This window comes from Heloderma suspectum, chromosome 1 (assembly GCF_057233095.1).
Source record: "Heloderma suspectum isolate Gila_16-S chromosome 1, 16-S_ref, whole genome shotgun sequence".
Taxonomy (NCBI): Eukaryota; Metazoa; Chordata; class Lepidosauria; order Squamata; family Helodermatidae; genus Heloderma; species Heloderma suspectum.
This window is the reverse complement of record NC_139458.1, coordinates 69,201,013-69,218,187: the sequence shown is the minus strand read 5'-3', so window position 1 is coordinate 69,218,187 and position 17,175 is coordinate 69,201,013. Positions and strand designations below refer to the sequence as shown.

The following is a 17,175-nucleotide window of genomic DNA, read 5'->3' as shown; positions in this document are numbered from 1 at the left end:
TCTACTTTTGGAAAGCCTGATTTATTCTCCAAACAAAAAAAGTACAAGTTCTTCATGCTCTGCAGTCCATGATCCCTGTTGTTGTTGTTGTTCAGTCGTTCAGTCGTGTCCCACTCTTCGTGACCCCATGGACCATAGCACGCCAGGCCTTCCTGTCCTGCGCTCTCTCCCGGAGTGTGCTCAAGTTCATATTCATTGCATCCGTGATGCTATCTAGCCATCTCATCCTCTGCCGTCCCCTTCTCCTTTTGCCTTCAGTCTTTCCCAGCATCAGGGTCTTTTCCAGGGAGTTTTCTCTTCGCATTAGGTGGCCAAAATATTGGAGCTTCAGCTTCATTATCTGTCCTTGCAATGAGCACTCAGGGTTGATTTCCTTTAGGATGGACTGATTTGACCTCCTTGCAGTCCAGGGGACTCGTAAGAGTCTTCTCCAGCACCACAATTCGAAAGCATCAATTCTTCGGCGCTCAGCCTTCCTTATAGTCCAGCTCTCACAGCCATACATTACTACTGGGAAAACCATAGCTTTGATTAGACGGATCTTTGTCGGCAAGGTGATGTCTCTGCTTCTGACTATGCTGTCTAGGTTGGCAATAGCTTTCCTCCCAAGGAGCAAGCGTCTTTTAATTTCATGGCTACAGTCACCGTCTGCAGTGATCTTGGAGCCCAAGAAAGTAAAATCTGTCACTGCTTCCATTTCTTCCCCTTCTATATACCAGGAAGTGATGGGGCCAGATGCCATGATCTTCGTTTTTTGAATGTTGAGTTTCAAACCAGCTTTTGCACTCTCCTCTTTCACCCTCCACAAGAGGCTCTTGAGATCCTCTTCGCTTTCTGCCATTAGGGTGGTATCGTCTGCATATCGGAGGTTGTTGATAATTCTCCCAGCAATCTTAATTCCGACCTCTGATTCATCCAACCCAGCATTTCTCATGATGTACTCTGCATATAAGTTAAATAAGCAGGGTGATAATATGCAGCCTTGTCGTACTCCTTTCCCAATTTTGAACCACTTGGTTGTTCCATGTCTGGTTCTTACTGTTGCTTCTTGACCCTCGTACAGGTTTCTCAGGAGACAGGTAAGGTGGTCTGGTACTCCCATCACTTTAAGAATTTGCCACAGTTTGTTGTGATCCACACAATCAAAGGCTTTAGCGTAGTCAATGAAGCAGAAGTAGACGTTTTTCTGGAATTCTCTTGCTTTCTCCATGATGCAGCGAATGTTGGCGATTTGATCTCTAGTTCCTCTGCCTCTTCTAAATCCAGCTTGTACTTCTGGTAGTTCTCGGTTCGCATACTGCTGAAGCCTAGCTTGTAGGATTTTGAGCATCACCTTGCTGGCATGTGAAATGAGTGCAATGGTGCGGTAGTTTGAACACTCTTTGGCGTTGCCCTTCTTTGGAATTGGAATGTAAACTGACCTTTTCCAGTCTTGTGGCCACTGTTGAGTGTTCCAGATTTGTTGGCATATTGAATGCAGCACTTTAACAGCATCATCTTTTAGGATTTTAAATAGCTCGGCTGGAATACTGTCATCTCCGCTAGCTTTGTTGTTACTAATGCTTCCTAAGGCCCACTTGACTTCACTCTCGAGGATGTCCGGCTCAAGTTCAGTGACCGCACTATCATGGCTATCAGGGACATTCAGATCTTTCCTGTATAGTTCTTCTGTGTATTCTTGCCACCTCTTCTTAATCTCATCTGCTTCTGTTAGGTCCCTGCCTTCTTTGTCCTTTATCATGCCCGTCTTTGCACAAAACGTTCCCTTGAGATCTCCAATTTTCTTGAAGAGATCTCTAGTCTTTCCCATTCTGTTGTTTTCCTCGATTTCTTTGCATTGTTCATTTAAGAAGGCCTTCTTGTCTCTCCTTGCTATTCTCTGGAACTCTGCATTCAGTTGGGTATATCTTCCCCTTTCTCCCTTGCTTTTCGCTTCCCTTCTTCCGTGAGCTACTTGTAAAGCCTCATCAGACAGCCACTTTGCTTTCTTGCATTTCTTTTTCTTTGGGATGGATTTCGTTGCTGCCTCCTGAACAATGTTACGGACCTCCGTCCATAGTTCCTCAGGCACTCTGTCTATCAGGTCTAATCCCTGAAATCTATTCCTCACCTCCACTGTATATTCATCAGGGATATGATTTAGGTCATACCTGAACGGTTTAGTGGTTTTCCTGACGTTCTTCAATTTAAGCCGAAATTTTGCAAGAAGCAGCTCATGATCTGAGCCACAGTCAGCTCCAGGTCTTGTTTTTACTGACTGTATGGAGCTTCTCCATCTTTGGCTGCAAAGGACATAATCAATCTGATTTCGATATTGACCATCTGGTGACGTCCATGTGTAGATCCCTGTTGTACGTTGTATCTATTTAGTAAGGTTACATCCCATCTTCCTAGGAAATAAGGCAGCTAAAGGAAGACACAATCATTCAGGGAATAATCTCAGCATGATCTAATCTAAACAGTGTATGTTTGTGAAGTCTTGAATTAACTGGCAAGCACTATCAGTCTGGCTACGTCATGTAAAGGTATTTGGGTAAGGTAGCCCTACAATACTGGAAGATATGTGAGGTAAAGGCCCAGTTTGAGGCAGCAACAAAGCCTGATGCAATCAATCCTAGACATCTAAAAATCATGACTCAGGTGCTGAAGGATGCAGAGGAGCTTGCTATTATGAGATTCAGAATATAAAAATGTTAGCTTTGTTATGGTTGTTTTCCAATGAATCACACACAAAAATTCACCTTCTCTCGCTAAGCTGTTTTGCGTTCCATGGGTATAAAGGCAGGATATACATTAAAATAACATGGCTTACTCTCTCACAACTCTAGCACTAGTTCCTTGCCCTTGCAAAGCTGTTATGTAGGGGCCAAAAGCATGACACAACTGATAAGGTGGTAAGAGCATCAGCTGTATCAAATGTTAAGCCTTCATGGCGACATACTTGCTATGGCAGGTGAAGCTCACAAGGTGTAGCTTGGCACCCTGGTAGGAATCAGTGCTGTGGGGACAAGTTCTAAGACAGGCTGGTTAAGTGGAAGCTTGCCTTTCAGATTATCCCTTTATAGAAGAATGGCTACAGGTCTTGCTAATGAGCCTTTCATGAAAAATCCATGTGTATTTCCAAGACAAAAATGACATTTTCCACATGTATTCTGCCATCTTTAGCCTATTAGTAACTACACCTAAGGATACGTTGTTGTTGTTCAGTCGTTCAGTCGTGTCCGACTCTTCGTGACCCCATGGACCATAGCATGCCAGGCCTTCCTTTTAGCCTTATATGTTCCATGGAGTTTTCTTGGCAGGAATACTGGAGTGGGTTGCCATTTCCTTCTCCAGTGGACCACATTTTGTCAGAACTCTCCGCCATGACCTGTCCGTCTTGGGTGGCCCTGCACGGCATAGCTTATGGCTTCACTGAGTTACGCAAGCCCCTTCGCCACAACAAGGCAGTGATCCATGAAGGTGACCTAAGGATATAAATAGCCCCAAACTGGTAGAGGGAGTTTGTACAGTCCATCAAAGCTTGTCAAAAAATAGTAGAGCATTACACAACTCTCCACTTTGTCGCAAAACCATGCCTAGCTTGCACGTGTGCATGAAGTGCAAGTTCCGGGCTCTAGTGCACATGTACTAGCCATGGATCTACCTTAGAAGGTTAAGTTAGGCTGCCATAGTTAGCAGCCTAACTTAACATAGTTAGTCAGATTAGGACAGAGGAAACTTGGGTTCAAATCCATGCTGAGTCAAAGCTCCCTAGGACTCTCTACCTTATGGGGCTATTGTAAAGATTAATGGGCAGGAAGAGGAAGGGAGAACCATGCATGCTGTCCGGAGCTCCTTGAAGAAAGGAAAAGGGTAAAAATGTAATGTACATATATCAAGTATAACCTGACAAATTCTTGTGTTTTGGGTGAGCAATGAACACAACATGCAGTTGTATACATTTTTATATAGTTGGTTTAGCTTTGAAATAATACTATTATTTGTTTTGGAAAACAGAGTTATAAGTAAAGGCTCAAACCTTAGGGCCATTTTGGAAAATTGTAAAAAAAAATAATTAAAATAGTGGAAATCTAAGAAAACACTTGGGAGATTGTGGCATGACTAAACTCCAAAAATCCAGGAAGAAATCTGCTAACTCTACATTTAAGTTACAACTACAGCTGCTTTATTCCTACTGTGTTTACCTTCAGATTTTGTTTGGATGGGAGGGATGTATCATCTAGCATGGACAAGGAAGCAGATGCAGTGGCTACTCAGAAATACACAAATATACACAATGATCTGAAGCCTTCTGCTTTTTTGTTAATTAGCCGGCAAGGGAGCTAGTAATTTGATAGTTTAGAACTGAAACCTTTATGAAATGTTACAGCAGGAGCCCCCTCTGCTGAGCAAGCACAGCCATAACATTTAAACCCTCAATTAGAAAAAAAAACCCTTGATTTTCCATGGCTCTTCTATGAAAAGTAATATTGTACTTAGCATTTGCTAGTTTTCCTTTGCAGTACAGCAATAAGAAAGCTAAGCATCAGAAAACTGGGTATCTTCCCTCTAGAATTTTAGGAACTATTTCAGAACCTTGCCCTGAATATCTCTAACCAAAAGACTACAGAAAGAGGATGAAATGTGGAAAAATTAAAGATGACTAACAGTACATTTTTATGTATGTTTACTCAGACATAAGTTCCACTGTGTTCAGTGGTATTTATGTTCATGTAAATGTGCACAGGACTGCAGCCTAACAGCATTCTATGTATGTTTACTCAGAAATGTCACACTGACTTCAATGGTGCTTACTCACAGATAAGTGTGTATAGGATTGCAGCCTAAATTACAAAAACCTCCAAGAAAGGCATAGTGAGACAGAGAAGGAAAAAAAAAAAAGACTGCTATCAGAAATTGTTGTTGTTTATTCGGTCAGTCACTTCCGACTCTTTGTGACTTCATGGACCAGCCCACACCAGAACTTCCTGTTGGCCATCGCCACCCCCAGCTCCCCCAAGCTCGAGTCCGTCACCTCCAGAATATCATCCATCCATCTTGCCCTTGATCGGCCCCTCTTCCTTTTGCCTTCCACTTTCCCTAGCATCAGCATCTTCTCCAGGGTATCCTGTCTTCTCTTATGTGGCCAAAGTACTTCAGTTTTGCCTTGAATATCATTCCCTCAAGTGAGCAGTCTGGCTTTATTTCCTAGAGTATGGACTGGTTTGATCTTCTTGCAGTCCAAGGCACTCTCAGAATTTTCCTCCAGCACCACTGTTCAAAAGCATCTATCTTCCTTCGCTCAGCCTTCCTTATGGTCCAGCTCTCGCAGCCATAGGTTACTACTGGGAATACCATTGCTTTAACTATGCGGACCTTTGTTGTCAGTGTAATGTCTCTGCTCTTCACTATTTTATCAAGATTTGTCATTGCTGTCCTCCCAAGAAGTAAACGCTTTCTGATTTCCTGGCTGCAGTCAGCGTCTGCAGTAATCTTTGCACCTAGAAAGACAAAGTCTGTCACTGCCTCCACATTTTCTCCCTCTATTTGCCAGTTATCAATCAAGCTGATTGCCATAATCTTGGCTTTTTTTGAGGTTTAACTGCAACCCAGCTTTTGCACTTTCTTCTTTCACCTTCATCATGAGGTTCCTCAGCTCCTCCTCGCTTGCAGCCATCAAAGTGGTATCATCTGCATATCGGAGATTGTTAATATTTCTTCCAGCAATTTTAACTCCAGCCTTCGCTTCAAGCCCAGCACGTCGCATGATGTGTTCTGCGTACAGGTTGAATAGGTAGGGTGAGAGTATACAACCCCGCCGTACTCCTTTCCCAATCTTAAACCAGTCCGTTGTTCCGTGGTCTGTTCTTACCGTTGCTTGTTGTTGTTCAGTCGTTCAGTCGTGTCCGACTCTTCGTGACCCCATGGACCATAGCACGCCAGGCCTTCCTGTCCTGCGCTCTCTCCCGGAGCGTGCTCAAGTTCATATTCATTGCATCCGTGATGCTATCTAGCCATCTCATCCTCTGCCGTCCCCTTCTCCTTTGGCCTTCAGTCTTTCCCAGCATCAGGGTCTTTTCCAGAGAGTTTTCTCTTCGCATTAGGTGGCCAAAATATTGGAGCTTCAGCTTCAGTATCTGTCCTTCCAATGAGCACTCAGGGTTGATTTCCTTTAGGATGGACTGATTTGACCTCCTTGCAGTCCAGGGGACTCGTAAGAGTCTTCTCCAGCACCACAGTTCGAAAGCATCAATTCTTCGGCGCTCAGCCTTCCTTATAGTCCAGCTCTCACAGCCATACATTACTACTGGGAAAACCATAGCTTTGATTAGACGGACCTTTGTCGGCAAGGTGATGTCTCTGCTTCTTACTATGCTGTCTAGGTTTGCCATAGCTTTCCTCCCAAGGAGCAAGCGTCTTTTAATTTCAGGGCTACAGTCACCATCTGCGGTGATCTTGGAGCCCAAGAAAGTAAAATCTGTCACTGCTTCCATTTCTTCCCCTTCTATATGCCAGGAAGTGATGGGGCCAGATGCCATGATCTTCGTTTTTTTAATGTTGAGTTTCAAACCAGCTTTTGCACTCTCCTCTTTCACCCTCAACAAGAGGCTCTTGAGATCCTCTTCGCTTTCTGCCATTAGGGTGGTATCGTCTGCATATCGGAGGTTGTTGATAATTCTCCCGGCAATCTTAATTCCGACCTCTGATTCATCCAACCCGGCATTTCTCATGATGTACTCTGCATATAAGTTAAATAAGCAGGGTGACAATATGCAGCCTTGTCGTACTCCTTTCCCAATTTTGAACCAATCGGTTGTTCCATGTCTGGTTCTTACTGTTGCTTCTTGACCCTCGTACAGGTTTCTCAGCAGACAGGTAAGGTGGTCTGGTACTCCCATCACTTTAAGAATTTGCCACAGTTTGTTGTGATCCACACAATCAAAGGCTTTAGCGTAGTCAATGAAGCAGAAATAGACATTTTTCTGGAATTCTCTTGCTTTCTCCATGATGCAGCGAATGTTGGCGATTTGATCTCTAGTTCCTCTGCCTCTTCGAAACCCAGCTTGTACTTCCAGTAGTTCTCGGTTTGCATACTGCTGAAGCCTAGCTTGTAGGATTTTGAGCATCACCTTGCTGGCATGTGAAATGAGCGCAATTGTGCGGTAGTTTGAACACTCTTTGGCGTTGCCCTTCTTTGGAATTGGAATGTAAACTGACCTTTTCCAGTCTTGTGGCCACTGTTGAGTGTTCCAGATTTGTTGGCATATTGAATGCAGCACTTTAACAGCATCATCTTTTAGGATTTTAAATAGCTCGGCTGGAATACTGTCATCTCCGCTAGCTTTGTTGTTACTAATGCTTCCTAAGGCCCACTTGACTTCACTCTCTAGGATGTCCGGCTCAAGTTCAGTGACCGCACTATCATGGCTATCAGGGACATTCAGATCTTTCCTGTATAGTTCTTCTGTGTATTCTTGCCACCTCTTCTTAATCTCATCTGCTTCTGTTAGGTCCCTGCCTTCTTTGTCCTTTATCATGCCCGTCTTTGCACAAAACGTTCCCTTGAGATCTCCAATTTTCTTGAAGAGATCTCTAGTCTTTCCCATTCTGTTGTTTTCCTCAGTTTCTTTGCATTGTTCATTTAAGAAGGCCTTCTTGTCTCTCCTTGCTATTCTCTGGAACTCTGCATTCAGTTGGGTATATCTTCCCCTTTCTCCCTTGCTTTTCGCTTCCCTTCTTTCCTCAGCTACTTGTAAAGCCTCATCAGACAGCCACTTTGCTTTCTTGCATTTCCTTTTCTTTGGGATGGATTTCGTTGCTGCCTCCTGAACAATGTTACGGACCTCCGTCCATAGTTCCTCAGGCACTCTGTCTATCAGGTCTAATCCCTGAAATCTATTCCTCACCTCCACTGTATATTCATCAGGGATATGATTTAGGTCATACCTGAACGGTTTAGTGGTTTTCCCGACGTTCTTCAATTTCAGCCGAAATTTTGCAAGAAGCAGCTCATGATCTGAGCCACAGTCAGCTCCAGGTCTTGTTTTTGCTGACTGTATGGAGCTTCTCCATCTTTGGCTGCAAAGGACATAATCAATCTGATTTCGATATTGACCATCTGGTGACGTCCATGTGTAGAGTCGCCTCTTATGCTGTTGGAAAAGAGTGTTTGCTATGATCAGCGTGTTCTCTTGGCAAAACTCTATTAGCTTTTGTCCTGCTTCATTTTGTACACCAAGGCCATGCCTGCCTGTTATCCCGGTGATTTCTTGACTTCCTACTTTAGCATTCCAATCCCCTATGATGAAGAGGACATCTTTTTTTGGTGTTAGTTCTAGAAGGTGTTGTAGGTCTTCATAGAACCGATCAACCTCAGCTTCTTCGGCATCAGTGGTTGGGGCATAGACTTGAATTACTGTGATGTTGAATGGTTTGCCTTGGATTCGTACTGAGATCATTCTATCATTTTTAAGATTGTACCCCAGTACTGCTTTTCCCACCCTTTTGTTGACTATGAGTGCTACTCCATTTCTTCTAAGGGATTCTTGCCCACAATAGTAGATATGATGGTCACCTGAATTAAATTCGCCCATGCCTGTCCATTTTAGTTCGCTGATTCCCAAGATGTCGATGTTCAATCTTGCCATCTCATGTTTGACCACCTCCAGCTTACCTTGATTCATTGATCTGACATTCCAGGTTCCTAAACAATATTGTTCTTTGCAGCATCGGATTTTCTTTTCACCACCAGACACATCCACAGCTGAGTGTCCTTTCGGGTTTGGCCCAGCCGCTTCACTCTTTCTGGCGCTACTTGGAAATACCCTCTGCTCTTCCCCAGTAGCATATTGGACACCTTCTGACCTGAGGGGCTCATCTTCCGGCGTCATCTCTTTTAGCCTTGTGACACGTTCCATGGGGTTTTCTTGGCAAGAATACTGGAGTGGGTTGCCATTTCCTTCTCCAGTGGACCACATTTTGTCAGAACTCTCTGCCATGACCTGTCCGTCTTGGGTGGCCCTGCACGGCATAGCTTATGGCTTCACTGAGTTACGCAAGCCCCTTCGCCACAACAAGGCAGTGATCCATGAAGGGGACCGTTGCTACTTGGTCGTTATACAGATTCCTCAGGAGGCAGACAAGATGACTTGGTATCCCCATACCACCAAGAACTTGCCACAATTTGTGATGATCCACACAGTCAAAGGCTTTAGAATAGTCAATAAAACAGAAATAGATGTTTTTCTGAAACTCCCTGGCTTTCTCCATTATCCAGCGGATATGGGCAATTTGGTCTCGAGTTCCTCTGCCTTTTCTAAACCCAGCTTGTACATCTGGCAATTCTCGTTCCATGAATTGCTGGAGTCTACCTTGCAAGATCTTGAGCATTACCTTACTGGCATGTGAAATAAGTGGCACAGTTCGATAATTTGAACATTCTTTGGTGCTTCCCTTTTTTGGTATGGGGATATAAGTTGATCTTTTCCAATCTGTTGGCCATTCTTGTGTTTTCCAAATTTGCTGGCATATGGCATGCATCACCTTGACAGCATCATCTTGCAAGATTTTAAACAGTTCAGCTGGGATACCGTCATCTCCTGCTGCCTTGTTATTAGCAATGCTTCTTAAGGCCCATTCAACCTCACCCTTCAGGATGTCTGGCTCTAGCTCACTGACCACACCGTCACATCTATCCCCGATACTATTATCCTTCCTATACAGACCTTCCGTATATTCTTGCCACCTTTTCTTGATCTCTTCTGCTTCTGTTAGGTCCTTGCCATCTGTTTTTGATCATACCCATTTTTACCTGGAATTTACCTCCGATGTTTCTAATTTTCTGGAAGAGGTCTCTTGTCCTTCCTATTCTATTATCTTCTTCCGCTTCTGCGCATTGCTTGTTTAAAAATAATTCCTTATCTCTTCTGGCTAACCTCTGGAATTTTGCATTTAATTGGGCATCTCTCCCCCTATCACTGTTGCCTTTTGCTTTCCTTCTTTCTTGGGCTGCTTCCAGTGTCTCAGCAGACAGCCATCTTGCCTTCTTGGTTTTCTTTTTCTTTGGGAGGTTTTTGTTGCTGCCTCCTGAACAATGTTGTGAACTTCTGTCCATAGTTCTTCCGGGACCCTATCTACTAAATCTAGTCCCTGAAATCTATTCTTCACCTCCACTGCATATTCATGAGGAATATTAGTGAGCTCATATCTAACTGATCTGTGGGTCTTCCCTATTCTCTTTAGTCTGATTCTAAATTGTGCAATAAGAAGTTCGTGATCTGAACTACAATCAGCTCCAGGTCTTGTTTTTACCAACTGCATAGATGTCCGCCACCTTTGGCTACAAAGGATGTAGTCAATCTGATTTCGGTGTCGACCGTCTGGTGAAGTCCATGTATAAAGTCATCTCTTAGGTTGTTGGAAGAGAGTGTTTGTTATGCACAGTGAGTTGTCTTGGCTATCAGAAATAAGATTCAAGAAAAATAGACAAATAGACACAAGCCTAAGCTACCAAGGAAAAGACAAGAGGGAAACAGTCAGGAAAAGTGTACACAGCAGCATATGCAGAAGGACAAATGTTTATTAAAGTGAACGGAAGAATAGAAAACATTGCCTCCATATATTTTACCTGCATTTCACAATTTTTCTGAATCAGGTACAGAAAGATAGATGGGGGAAGGGCTATGCAAGTTTTTTTTTCAAAACAACGTCAAGTGTATACTATTTAACTCAGCCCTCCTTTCCCTTTCTATAATGTGGGAATTGAGGAGGACTCGAGGATAGTTCTGAGTAGGATATCATGACAAATCCTGTTATATATGTTGTACTCCTTTTAGACATAAGTGTGTCATATTTTGCATTGCTTCATTCTACTTATAAATATGTTTCTAATGGATCATTTTTCCTGTTTCAGTTTTCTTCATCAAATGAAGATGAGCAGTTGCTATTTTGTATCCAACCAAAAAAGAATAAAATCTTAACAAAAACCCCTAGGAAAACAGCAAAAGCAACCCCCACAATAGTTCAGAGCAAATAATTCTCTAAAATTTAAGTAACATATAAAAGGACACTAAAAGTAGAAAGTAAATAGTAGATTTAGAGGAATTGTTGGCAGCATTTTTTACTTTCGAAGTCACTACCAAGACAAAGCAATTTGTATTATTGTAAGTTTGTTTATTATATTTCTCTCTTCAAATAAAAGGAAACAAAAAACTTAAAATACCAACACTCCAACTTCAAAAAGCATTTAAAATGCTATGCTTTACATACATACAGTTGTGAAGAAATTACAGACCAGAAAGTGGAGAAATACTTCACTCTGATAATACAAACTTTACAGATCCAGTATGCAGCCACATCAGCCTGAATAACTTCAAAATGTCACACTCAGAATATGCTAACAATTTTGACTGGCGTCTTTCTCTGAAGTTAGAGAGGTCAGTCAATACAAGCATGAATGCAATCAGCCTTGAGTTCATCCTAGAAACAAGAGACTACTTTTCTTAAATAACATTGGATGGCACATCTAGTTTCCTACATGCAATATTGGGAGGAAGTTTATAAAAATAAAACTTCATTAGTTCTATAGGAGTCAAAAGCTACTGCTAGCAATCCATATGCACATACATCTTGTAAGACACCCCTTCACTGCAGTACTTTATCTTTGAGGTCTTGCTGGAAAAAAGAGCTATGTACTTATAGTTATGCCAAGTGTAAGCAACAATCTGACCACTGCAATACTGCTGATGTAGCAGTTGACTTAAAACATTTTTTTCAGTGTTCCATAGGCGGAGTATACTATCGGACAGCTGCTCTTTGCTGTTTGTGGATTGTTGAAGGACGCTGGAGGAGGTTATGACTAATCTGATTGACCATTCTCTTCAAGTAGTTGGCTCCCACTGGAACACTGGACAAAACCACTGAAACTTCCTCTTGGCTGAGAACAGAAAATGTATATATGTGAGGTGGTGAAGATCAAATTATTTTTAATCAAATTCTTCCACTAATTTGTAGTAACAAATGTGTAGCCCCACAGACCTCCTGCTTTGTTTTACTCACCCAATGCTGCCTGAGCATTTTTGGATGGTGAAAGCTATTGGAGATGCAGGATAGCTGGCAGATAAAGAGAATTCCACTTCTAACTTTGCAAGTGCTATAGAACTGGAGAATAACAGCTTCACTCTACATATGAAAAAATACAGATACATAGAATTACTAGTGAGGTACTTCATTATCTGAACCTAAAAGTTTAGCACCTGCATGAAATGACTGGTAGTCAGGAGATTTGGAGTGAAGTGTCATCAACATGCACATGGTACCCAGCTATACTTCTCCCTTTCATCTAATCCAGGTAAGTCAGTGATATCTGCACAGGGGTCTAGAGTTAGTAATGGGCTGGATAAGGGCTAATAATTTGAAACTAAAGTCAGAAAAGACAGAGAACCCGTTCAGATGTCATCCTAAGCCATGATGGTTATGAGTTTTGAGCTAACCATGGCGGCTTAGCGTGACATTTGAATGGGGGTCAGACTTAACCATGGTGGTTTATTAACCATGCACAAACCACACCCACTAACTACCTGCTGCAAAATGGTTAGCAGCGCTAACCATGGCTTAACTTGATTCTGAACAGGCTCACTTCCATAGAGCTCTGCGGGCGAAAACGACCATTACAGGAGCGGTGCTGCTGATGGCCATTAGTGGCCATTTTCTTCCTTCTTTCTGCTCCCCTTACAGAAATAAGCAATAAATAAAAACAAAGAATTGTGCAAAAATCACCATATCACTAAAACGTGCATTTGTGCAAAATTGCTGTATATCACTAAAACACGCATTATTCCCATATATCGCTAAAATGCACATTAGTGCAAAATAGCTATATAGTGATTTTGCACATATGTGCAAATGCACATTTTAGCAATATGGTGATTTTGGCACAATTTTTTAGTGTTTTTATTTATTTTTTGCTTATTTCTGTAAGGGGAGCAGAAAGAAGAAAATAGCCATCAACAGCACTGCTCCTGTAATGGCCGTGTGAGCCACAGAGGCTGCTGGGATGCATGAGGGAGCAGTTGGAGGACTGCAGGAGGGAGGGTGGTTAGAGAGTGGTTAGGCTAACCATGCTGAGCCATGGTTAGCTGCACCTGTGGCAGGGGCTCTTTCAGTGATTAGTGCTAACCACCCTGCACTGTGGTTAGCCTAACCACCCCGCCCCAATGTGTGTTTGAACATGGTCAGAATGTGTTGATTCAGAGTCCTGATTCTGTCAGGGCCCCGTCAACAGTAGATTCTTTCATCTTGGTAATCTAAAAGAATCTACTGTTGATTGGGCCCTGACAGAATCAGGACCCCAAATCAACACACAGGAGGTAGTTTGGATAGATGGAATGGGCCAAGGAAGTGGTATTCAATTTGTACATAATAGGGTGGCACTCCACCTTAACATCAGGTTTACAGCTTGGGGATGCTTCTCAATACAGGTTTGCTCCTGGATGCCCAGCTGGCATCCATGACTCAAAGTATATTCTTCCAGCTTCAGTTGGTATACCAGCTGGACCCTCTCCTGAAACAGAATGACCTGCCTACCTTATCAATGCTTTAGTGACATCCAGGTTTGATTAGGGTAATGTTCTATTCACAGGGCTGCCCTTGAAATGTGTTTGGAAATTTTAACTGGTCCAGAATATGGCAGACAGGTTGTTAAAAGAGGCCCTCCTTTGTGAACATTGCACCAGTTCTTAGAGATCTTCACTAGCTCTGTTTGTGTCCAGGGACATGTCAAGGTGCTGGTTTTGACTTAAAAAGCCCTAAATGGCTGGAGATTGAAGGCACCTAGAGCAGCCTTCCCCAAGCTGGCGCCTTCCAGATGCGTTGGACTATGACCCCCATAATCCCCAGTCATCATAGCTGGCTGGGGATTCTGGGAGTTGTAGTCCAACGCATCTGGAGGGTACCAGATTGGAGACGGCTGATGTAGAAAACTGCTTGGTCCCTTAATGAACCTACTCAGCAGCTAAGACATTCATTAGAAGCCCCTCTCTGGGTGCCCCTGGTTATAGAGACTATATGGGTGACTACTGGGTAGAGGGTATATTTGTGATTGCACTCAGCCTGTGGAACTCTCTCTCAGGGAGATCCTACTGGTGCCCTTCCTTGTTCTCTTCAAGGTGCCAGGCAGAGTCCATCTTGTTTTGACAAGGCTCTTCAATTTGGTTTTGTTTACCAGTTGCTTTGATTTGATTTAGTTTTGGCTCTGCACATACAATGACTGAATTTGGCTCTGTTCTTTTATTTGATGTGTTTTAGTTGGGCTGCTGTTATGCATTTTGTAAAGTTTGTATTACTTTTGTATTATTATTTTGTGTTCCTTGTTAGCCAAGAGGTGTACTATTTAGAAAAAAATGGCAAGCAATATTTAAAAACACAACATTTGCAGAGGTGAAATGTGCCAAAATGTTATGCTAAGCAAATACAATCCTTCTGAATTATATCTAGCCAGGCAAGGTCAACTTTTAAATTGTGGGGCTTTTTCAAATATTATACAACAGGCACATCAATATATTTTATAGGACTAGATTAGATCTTCTTAAGCGCTTACTTTGTATCATTCACTTCAGTCTTGAGTAGATAAAATTTTCCACCCCATCTGTTCAAAAACTCTATCTCTTCTCCTAGAAGTTGACAGCGACTCACCACAAGAGAGATATCATGCAGCATCTGGTTGGACAATCACAGCAAGTAGTCATGACATCTTAACACCATTTTAAGGGCAGAGCTATAACATCATATCCTAACTGTGAACTCCAAGCCAGTCTTTGTAATTGTTTGGGTAACTGGAAATACGACTGAGGGAACACATAAAAGCAGAGAACACAGAAATTTGCAAGAAATTGTGGTTGGACAAAAAAGGAAGCGGGGGAGGAAACATGTACACTCTACTTTTGGAATCTTCTGTGGTTATTTCTAGAAGAGCTCTGGGTACAAAAAGCAACTCATCCCCACTCCCACTGGCTGAGCTGATCCAAACCACTAGGGTAGGACTGGGGAAATTTTTTCAGCCTGAATTCCAATTCGGCACATGTCTCAGGGGACAGGGTGCATCCCAGCGAGGCTAAGGGCACAGGCCATGGCCGAGGACAGAGAAAGCAAAGTGGGCAGGTAAAGAGATTAATGAAGCTCCCATAATCTCCTCAGTATGTATTGTGATTTCATGTTGATTTTGATATGTTTGTTATTATTCTAAGTGTAAAATGAAAACTTTATACATTTTTTAAAAGGCTGCTCAAAATGGCATACAGCAGAATAAAGCAGGTTACAACAAAATGCATTCTTTGTAGCCTCCTTGCTGCCAAATGACAGTAAAGCAGATAACAAGTGCTGCTCCTACCAAGCAATGTATACTCCAACCAAGTTGTTTAAGAAAAATGTATGCACTTCATTGCCGATTTGGGAACTTCCCTCTCTATCCCATAAACTCCAGGAAAGTAAAACCAGCAGATAACCAGATAAGAGAGCTTTGGCTATTGGGCGATACAGAAATAAATAAATAAATAAATAAATAAATAAACCAATTAAAATAATTTAGGACAGAGTTTTCAGGGATTAGCCATGATACCTACTTTGATCCCCTGTACAAACCGAAATTTTATGCTTCCTTTGGAAACTGAGTTTCCCATTAGTTACCTGAGAAAGGTGATGCACCGTTGAGCATTTCTCCTGCCATGTTTGACTGTTAATAAACTGGAAAATGAGCCTATGCACTAGTTTTGAAGAAGGCAATGCTTTGGCTTCTGCAAGAACAAGCAACCAACAACAACACATTACAGTAAATGAAGTTATACTTATTTCATTTAGGCTATAAAACTCTTAACAAGCTGGTCAGCTTAAAAATATAAGCTTCCCTGGAATAGCACACCTGTTTCTGGACTTTCAAACTGCAGGTGGGGGCTCATGTGATGGACTGCTTCTCCATTCAAAAATTCCATGCATGTATAAAACCAGATGTGAGGAAGAAATGTTCTAGGCTTCTTTCTGAAGTACTAATTTCAGGAAAGCCAGTACCTGTAGGAGAGCCACCATCCAGGAAGAGGGAGTGCCTGCTGCTTGCTGCTGCTGCTGCTGCCACCACCACCGCTCTTCCTGTGGGCTTCTGCCTGACAGACAGCCACTCCCTGCAGGACTAGGCCCCCAGGTACTGAGCCAGCTGCTGCTGACTGTCGCCACCTGTTCCTCCTTGGAGGGACCATATAAGCTGGCTGGCTGAGGTGAGCTGGGAGAGCCAGTATTAGTAAAGGGGATGTTTTGTTTTGATTTTTGTTCAATTGTTGGTGAGGGGTGGGTTTTGGGGTTTTTTGTTGTGTTTTTAGGGGTGGGTAGCCTGCCTGATAGGTGGAAGCAAGGGGGCATGTGTCTACCTGACAGCGGGGGGAACCTTGGGGGCCAGACTATACAGAGGCTGGGCAGCAGGCACTGGCGGAGCGCTAGGGGCAGGCCATGCCAGGTAAGGGGAACAAGGGAGAGATGTGTAATATCTGTCCCCTGCTCCGGGCCTGTGCAGAGCCAAAGGATGGCTGGGGGAGGTGTGACTCCATGTTCTGGCCTTCAGCTGCTGCTCTGCAATGCCAGGTCTTTTACCCAGAAAACATCCCTCATCCATGACATGATCCTGGATGAGGGTGCAGACCTGGCATGTATTACAGAGACCTGGCTGGCTGAGGCCGCTGCTCCAACTCTGGCAGCCGTGTGCCCAGCTGGATTTTCGTATGCACAGCAGCCGAGGGCTGAGGATTGGGGAGGGGGAGTGGCTGTTATCTACTGAGAGTCCTTGGTCTTCACTAGACCCCCTCTCCGGGAGACCAAGGTTGCTGAGTGCATGTACTGGAGGTTGGGCCCGAAGGGCAGTCTGGGGATTCTGCTCGTGTACCGTCCACCCCGCCGCATGACGGACTCCCTGGCCGAGGTGCTTGAGGTGGTCTCTGATGTGCGTGTGCAGTCCCCTAACTTATTGGTCTTGGGGGACTTCAACATACATTCAGAGGCCATCCTCACAGGGGCACCTTGGGACTTCATGGAAACCATGGCCTCCTGGGAGCTGCACCATATTCTAACTGGGCCCACCCATGTAGCCGGTCATGCACTAGACCTTGTATTTGTTTCTGGAGAAGCAGGGAGTGATCTGGAAGTCAGGGGTATATC

General features: G+C 43.3%; 1 protein-coding gene across 1 annotated transcript in view; it reads right to left on the bottom strand.

Moving 5' to 3' along the window:
- Positions 1-10,541: 10,541 nt before the first annotated feature.
- The window catches only part of KNL1 (kinetochore scaffold 1), a 45,521-nt gene continuing 38,887 nt past the window's right edge, over positions 10,542-17,175 (bottom strand). The window contains exons 23-26 of the mRNA XM_084845429.1: positions 15,664-15,770; positions 14,579-14,697; positions 12,040-12,162; positions 10,542-11,917 (exon numbers count right to left, since the gene is read on the bottom strand). Coding sequence (XP_084701555.1) covers positions 11,779-11,917; positions 12,040-12,162; positions 14,579-14,697; positions 15,664-15,770 — 488 coding nt within the window. The 3' untranslated portion in view covers positions 10,542-11,778. The remainder of the gene's footprint in view (positions 11,918-12,039; positions 12,163-14,578; positions 14,698-15,663; positions 15,771-17,175) is intronic.